The sequence below is a fragment of the Micromesistius poutassou genome (assembly GCF_964030765.1).
Source record: "Micromesistius poutassou genome assembly, chromosome: 5".
In the NCBI taxonomy this organism is placed as follows: Eukaryota; Metazoa; Chordata; class Actinopteri; order Gadiformes; family Gadidae; genus Micromesistius; species Micromesistius poutassou.
This window is the reverse complement of record NC_140275.1, coordinates 11,492,471-11,499,970: the sequence shown is the minus strand read 5'-3', so window position 1 is coordinate 11,499,970 and position 7,500 is coordinate 11,492,471. Positions and strand designations below refer to the sequence as shown.

At 43.9% G+C, this 7,500-nt stretch overlaps 1 protein-coding gene across 1 annotated transcript in view; it reads left to right on the top strand.

The window, feature by feature from the left end:
• slc1a3a (solute carrier family 1 member 3a) overlaps positions 1-7,500 on the top strand; it is a 24,726-nt gene that overhangs the window by 890 nt on the left and 16,336 nt on the right. The window contains exons 2-3 of the mRNA XM_084468788.1: positions 1-175; positions 1,342-1,479. The exon at positions 1-175 is cut by the window's left edge and continues 141 nt beyond it. Coding sequence (XP_084324914.1) covers positions 1-175; positions 1,342-1,479 — 313 coding nt within the window. The remainder of the gene's footprint in view (positions 176-1,341; positions 1,480-7,500) is intronic.

The following is a 7,500-nucleotide window of genomic DNA, read 5'->3' as shown; positions in this document are numbered from 1 at the left end:
AGCAACAGGGAACCTCCACAGCAGAGCAGGAGCAGGCTCCAGCAGATCCAAGATGGGATCCAGGCGCGCTCGCTCAGGGCCAAGAAGAGTGTGCAGAACATCACAAAGGATGACGTCAAGGGATTCCTTATGCGAAACGCCTTCGTTCTCTTCACCATTGCTGCCGTTATTATTGGTGAGTGCACAAACAATTTTAAATTGCATTGATGAAGTTCTTGTGTAGATGAGTATGTGGAGCATGGCGACATACTGCCAGGGTTAGGGTTTGAGTCCCGCTGGGGGCAGCAGTGCTTAGTTATGCATGAACATGCAAGTTGCCAGTTGCAAGACACTATGGATGAACTCATTCACCAAAGGGCATACCCGGTATCATATTAATCTAAGCAATGTTAGAGCTTTTGTTCTGAAAATTGTATATTTTCTTTATATCCAACAATTCATCTTCTGTAGTCACTTTCCAACCCACAGGAAGTAGAAACAAAGGAAACTCGGACCCATTTCAGAACAGAGGAAACTCAAATGAAGAGCTTCACCATTTGTTGACCATGCAGATGACCCTTAACATTGAGCTGTTAACCTTTGACCCTTCCTTATAGGAATGAGCAGGCCCACCCGGTGTCTTTGCATCCGTAGGCCTGGTCGAATGACACAGAACTAAGTCAGGTTCAGTTGATTGATGAAAAAGCGTATAGGGTCAATTCCCTGCCTCTGGGTCCTCTGGGTCAACCGCCTGGTCTTAGTGTCGCTATAGGAGAAGCCATTCTTTGTAGTGATGGGTTTCAAAGGCAAGCGAGAAAAGAACAGCTATACACAAAAGAGAAGAAACTAGTGTGGCGACAGGATTATAGACAACAGATAAAATCACATGCTGCCAATGAAGTTTGTCGTTTTCCCAGGCCAGTCAGGACATGAACGTTGTAATTTCGAGAAAGGAGCAATTTCATTGTTTGGTCTCTTCCCAATACTCTTCTCCAAAGCCTCAATCATGTCTAACGTTGAGACATCAGAAGACTTAGAGGTAAGCTAAGTCATTTGACTCACTGCAAAAATGCAATACAACTGGCTGTATTTTAACTCACTGAACTGCCGCAAATTATCAGTAACTGTTACCAAGTAAGGCATGGGAATGTTCACTATGAAAATATATGTCCATATCATCACTTATTGAGATAATCAGTTAATTAGGATACATTGTTTCATAATACGATAAAGATAACGTGGCAATATCTTGACAATCAAGACAATTATGAAAGCTGATACTAAAATCATCAGACAAAATGCCCATGAATGCATGGATAAAGTTCAATGAACCCGCGTGTAAACAAATCCTTCTCCTTCCAGGTATAATCCTGGGCTTCGCCGTGCGCCCATACAAACTGTCCTACCGCGAGATGAAGTACTTCTCCTTCCCGGGGGAACTGCTCATGAGAATGCTCCAGATGTTGGTCCTGCCTCTGCTGATCTCCAGCCTCATCACAGGTACGGAGGGGGACAACCAAACACCTGGGTGTGTGGAGTGTGGAGCGGCGTCGGTGACTTGTGGCGCTGTCTGGCTCCACTGGTAGAGCATTGTAGAGCGTTAACACAAACACTTGTCAGCCAATGCGTGCACCCGCGGTATTGTAACACAATTTGGATGCTAGCATCAGCCAAATGGAAATATGTTACGTTATATGTGTATTTTGGTCTGTTTACACATTTGGACACGAATGACATACCTAGCCCCATAGCGTCGAGGACAAAATGTAGCCTGACCAGAGCATCGCAGGGTGACTAACTGTGATTACCTCAGACGTTACACGTCCCAACCCGTGCACGGTAAACATGTGAAAAGTGGCAGGTTTCTGTGACAGATTGTGACAGTGCTGCTGATGGCCACACTGGACCATGGCGTCTGTGGGTGAGGATCAATGGCCCAGAGGGAGCCAGCGTTATCGTTCTGCTGCTCTCTCGGCCTTCCACAGACACTCCAGGTGGCTGAATGAGGCCAGCTGTCGGTCTACAACTGGAGCTGTTTGTTGGTCTTGGGTGCTGTGGGGAAATTGAATTATCAGAACCTCACAAAAAAAAAGAGAGTAGATATGGGAAAAACACATGGTCAGAGAGAGAGAGAGAGAGAGAGAGAGAGAGAGAGAGAGAGAGAGAGAGATGACACCTAGTAAGTAAGTAAAGGTAAGTAAAACTTGGCATCCTTGGTTATTCTATTCTATGCAAATATTAAGTAATACATCAATCTAGCAAGTTTAATTGGGGGGCTTTGTAAGTGTGTGTGTGTGTGTGTGTGTGTGTGTGTGTGTGTGTGTGTGTGTGTGTGTGTGTGGGTGCTAAGAGAATGTAGGTGCTTTCCGAGAAGCCATGTTCTTTCTGAGAAGTCACTGTATCTTAAGTGTGATCATTTAGCAGTTTATAGATTTTCCCTAGACATCATAATTACCGTGACACCTAGTTTTCAAACAGTCTTTTAAGTATGCTTGTTTTGGTGAGGGTGTGTGTGTGTGTGTGTGTGTGTGTGTGTGTGTGTGTGTGTGTGTGTGTGTGTGTGTGTGTGTGTGTGTGTGTCTGACAATGCCTAAAGAAGTATGTCACTTCCCAGTGATTGACAGTTGCTTTAGCCAATCCTCTTGAAAGAGGACTTGACGTTATGGCCAATAATAAGCTCCTATACGCTGCGATGCAGGGTAGCATCAGCATCGGCTTTGAGACGATGTCACATGAGAAAGAATGCTAAATGTGGACGCAAACAAAGAACTCTGTTCTTCAGTCAGATTGTGTGTGTGAGTGAGTGTGTCTGTCCGTCTGTCTGTGTGTGTGTGTGTGTGTGTGTGTGTTTGTGCGTGTGTGGTTGTGTGTGTGGGTGTGTGGGTGTGTGGGTGTGTGGGTGTTGGTGCGTTTGTGTGGGTGTTTGTGTGTGTGTGTGTGTGTGTGTGTGTGTGTGTGAGTGTGTGTGTGTGTGTGTGTGTGTGTGTGTGTGTGTGTGTGTGTGTGTGTGTGTGTGTGTGTGTGTGTGTGTGTGTGTGTGAGTGTTAAAATCATATATATTTATATATATTATATTTGACAATGTATATGTCCAACAATAAAAGATTATTGTAAGACAGAAATGAGGCTGATTAAAACCATAGATACTTACTTATTGACATCACTCGAATATGGTGTTTGGATATAGAACTCAAATAGTAGAGCTCATGATAACTAATAATAAATTCAGAGAGAGAAAGATAGTGTTGTAATAATGCAGAAAAAGAGAGGAAAAAGAGCATCCCCTGGGTGGTTTGTCCAACTGTTGTTGCCTTACCCCAGCAGAAGTCATTACCCGATGGCTGCGAGCAGGCACAATGTCAAACAGGGCATCTCCCTTTATTTCATTACTTTAAAATAAATCAAATGAATAAGGAATTGGAAAACAAAAATCAAAGGCCTATGAGTGTTACATAGGCTATATCACTGTCAATTTGAAAAGTGCAACGAAAAAAATTATAATTTATGAATGGTTATCTTCTCGCAATGTTAAGTTAACATCGCAAAAAGGTTAAGTTAAAGAATGTCAGAACATTAGTTGGCTAGCATACATTCCATGCATTTGCTGGCAAACACTTGGTCTTGAAGGCTAGACCAAGTGTCTCAAGAGCCCCTGGCAGATTTGGTCACCCCCCCCCCCCCCAACCAATTTTGACTCCATGGCTCCAGCCATGAGTCGTTATATGTTTCAGAAGCAGGTTATCTATTTTGTTACTGATTTGTTATCTGGTTTTATGCTGCACTCAAAGTACACGTTTGACTTTTGCAAATAAATGTTTGACACTTTACCCCCTAAAATGTTATTCTTTGTGAAATAAGGCTTGAATGAAAATAAGAGAATATGTACAGTGAAAGGTTATGTCAGAGTAAAAATATAAAAAATAAAAAAAATTCTGCAGAGTAACTGCTTGCTCAGGTTCACCCAGCTAGCTATCCAAATCTGTTAATAAGCTAGCCATAATGAATGCCCCATCATGTTTTCTCAATCCATGTAAAGGTTTAGAATTCTTTGCCTAATTTTGCATTTTTCAATAGTTTGAATTTGCACATACATTTCTAATTATCTATACAAACATACTGGAAATAGGACTATGAACAAACACACAATTCATGGGGGCACAGAAAGACTTGGGAGGGAGATAGAAATGTCAGGTATTTTTCATATGAATCGAGGCATTAAGGTCTGCTAACATTCTAAATTTGGAGGCTCTAGTGTCCTAGCTCTTCATAAAGTGATGTAATAAGCAAGTGACCTACGTTTCTGTAGCTCACCTTGGAGTGCACTACAGGTCTGTAGCTCACTCAAAAGTGAGCTACAGGTCACTGCAGGTCTGTAGCTCACTTGGTAGTGGAGCTACAGACCCGGGGTCTCTTTTATATGAAAGAGGGCCTCAATAATACACACATATACATGTTGGGGCTCTAATCCTACAGGAGATTTCTCACAAAGCCTCAGCAAATGCTCCATCTCTTACCCGCGGCCTCCTTCCGAGATTTCTAGCAGAAATCCTTTCCAGACTTTCACCCTAAGGATCCACCACACATATCTGAGAGAAGCACCTTGTCTTTTTTAAATCTTGTACTGGGCATGGCGAGGGCCCCTTTTCACCTTTTGACCCCAAATATGAAAAACATCGCCGCATGCCATGTTTGTTTACACTCATTAAGGAACAAGTTTCTATATCCCACTGGAAATTGGGAAATTGAAACTGATGTTGTTGAAGGCCTATTATTTTTAAAGTTAGATCTCAGGCCCCTTTTTGTGCCCTTTCAAGATTGCTATAGTGCTTTCACACACAAATGCTTACGCACATTCTCCTCGGTCCCCGAAATGATTCCTCTGAGATTTGGACTTCGATCTCTCTGATCTTATTAAAAAATATATTTAGCCAAAACTTTTTTTGTGACATAGCCTCTCAGAAGTGTGGCCCTTGAGACCTAGTTAAATGTGGTGCAAAAGGCTGTTTTGGAGCCAGAAAGTTCCTTCCTCCCTTCCTCCTTGAGACTTGACAACCTCTGTCCAGTGCCTGACCGGGACCCCCCACAGTTCTTGGCAACCTACACCAATTCTGTTGTTTAAGTAGGAGAAAAGACTGGACAACCAGGAATAGGAAACCATAAAATGGTGGCATATGCGCGTCACAACATGCATCGCTCCTTACAGTTTCCACCGCCACCAGTACCCTTATGGTAGGGCGGGGTTTAAGCCGAACGACGATAGCCATGGCAGCTACGTGAGCATCGTGATCTCATAGCAGCCCGACACAGTGTAGCCTGCTAATAAATTCAAGGAAAAAAAAGCGAGCACAATGAACAAACACGCACAATGAACAAAGAGAAACAATGTAGCCAAGAAGGACGGCAAACTTTTTCACAATATTTTCTTCGATAAACTAAGCTTTCGCCATTGTCCAGAAATACCTTGCGGGTACTGTGTTTGTTTGTTATTATCCCCCTGTCGCACGGAAGGAATGATTCTTTCGACCAATCAACGGACGGCGTGTGTAGCTCAAACTTGCCGGCACCCTTTCAGGCGTCTCGGTACCCCAACGGAGGAGTACTGCGAGACGAGTATGGCTCAATACGGCTCAGTCCGGATCACGCCCACTTTTGGGCGTGATTTGGCGTATTTCCACCGTTTCTAGAAAATGTGCTCAGTAGAGCACAGGCCTCCGCCAATGAATCTGCATGAGAAAAGTGAGCCAATATGAGGGAGAAAGGGGGGAGGGGGAGAAAGAAAATGATTAGCGGATAGGTTGGTACACGGGAAATCAATTGTAGATCAGGCAAACAATCCAGCAGGAGAACGATGTAAAAGTGGGGGCATTAATAGAAGATGGAGAGATTGCTACGGTTGAACAAAAAACGCATTGAGGAGGGAAAGTAAGTGTTTTAGAAGAGACGACAAGCATTAAATAGCCTTGACAATTCAAGTATAATTGGGGCTCAAATGGGGTCAGACTATCTTTGACTGTATTGTATAAACCTAACCTAAACTTTCTTCTGAACTTTTCTACTTTTCTACTCTTCTTCCATTTCTCAATCTTTTCTTTTGTAAGAATGGAATTGTTGAGGCTGCGTCTGCTGTAACCTTGACAACCAACTGAGGTCTACAGGCTTTCCCAGGCCCAGGCTAGGCCCAGAAAGGGGGATTGAAAGAGATCATGCGTGTGTGTGTGTGTGTGTGTGTGTGTGTGTGTGTGTGTGTGTGTGTGCGTGTGCGTGTGCGTGTGCGCGTGCGCGTGCGCGCGTGTGTGTGCGTGTGCGTGTGTGTGTGTGTGTGTGTGTGTGTGTGTGTGTGTGGAGTGTGGGGGGGGGGGGGGGGGGGGGGGGGGGGGGGCTGGGGGGTTGTTGCTCAATGAATGAAAGAGGATTGAGGCAATCAAGATCAGTGCTGGGGACTAACAAGGGGTGAGGAAGGGCAAGAGGGTCCAGGAAAGGGTTAGAGAAAGGGGTTAGAGAGGGTCTAAGGGGGGAAGAGGAGGGAAGAGGGTCTGTAAGGCTGTGTGTGAAAGAAAATAACACTGGAGCAGTGGAGAGAGGGTTTGTAGTGCTTTATTTTAAAGGAAGGGAGGTGAAAGAGGAAGGGAGGATGTGATGGGAGATCAGAAGGAGAGAGAGAGAGAGAGAGAGGAGAGAGAGAGAGAGAGATGAGAGAGAGAGAGAGAGAGAGAGAGAGAGAGAGAGAACGAGAGAGAACGAGAGAGAGAGAGAGAGAGAGAGAGAGAGAGCTGTCCAGCTACTGGTCATGGAGGAAGGGCTTCAAATGGGGATCAACAGGCAATCACACAAATGCATGCATAAAGCCACACACACACACACACACACACACACATACACACACAACGCCTTATACAATACTACTAAACGAACGCATAGATCCTTGCACAAAAGCCTGTGTTGGCTGTCTGTACGGTTGTAAATGAACATAGTAACCGTAATATAACCTGACACTTAAAAATACAAACCTCACGTCTATTGAGGGCGACTGATGTTCCTTTACAAATCCCCCTTTTCAAATCCTCTGACCCTTTCACTGGCAACAGCTTCACAAATTCAGTGGAGGAAGAAGCGGGGGCCAACCCTGATGCGACATGACTTTGTTAGTGTTCCTAGCTGGAAGAGAACGTAAAGCACGGAAAACAACGCAACCTAGAGTCTTTAAAGCAGTTTTAAAATAAGATACGATAAGTTGTACTTTATTCATTCAAGGCAATAAATTAGGGATGATTAGAGAGTGATTTGTCAATAACATCAACCATGAACCATTGGTAAGATGTTTTACCGGCATCAGTGATCCCTGTCTATACAGTATATACTATAAATACTATACTAACACTGTAGTTTTAACAAGAGTGTAGGCATCTAACGAAGCCAACTGAAAGTAGTGGTTTAATGCAGTATCAAGCTGACAAATGCAAGGGGATTCATTTGGCCAGGAGATTGAGACATGTATTATTGATTCCATGATATAGTCCCCAA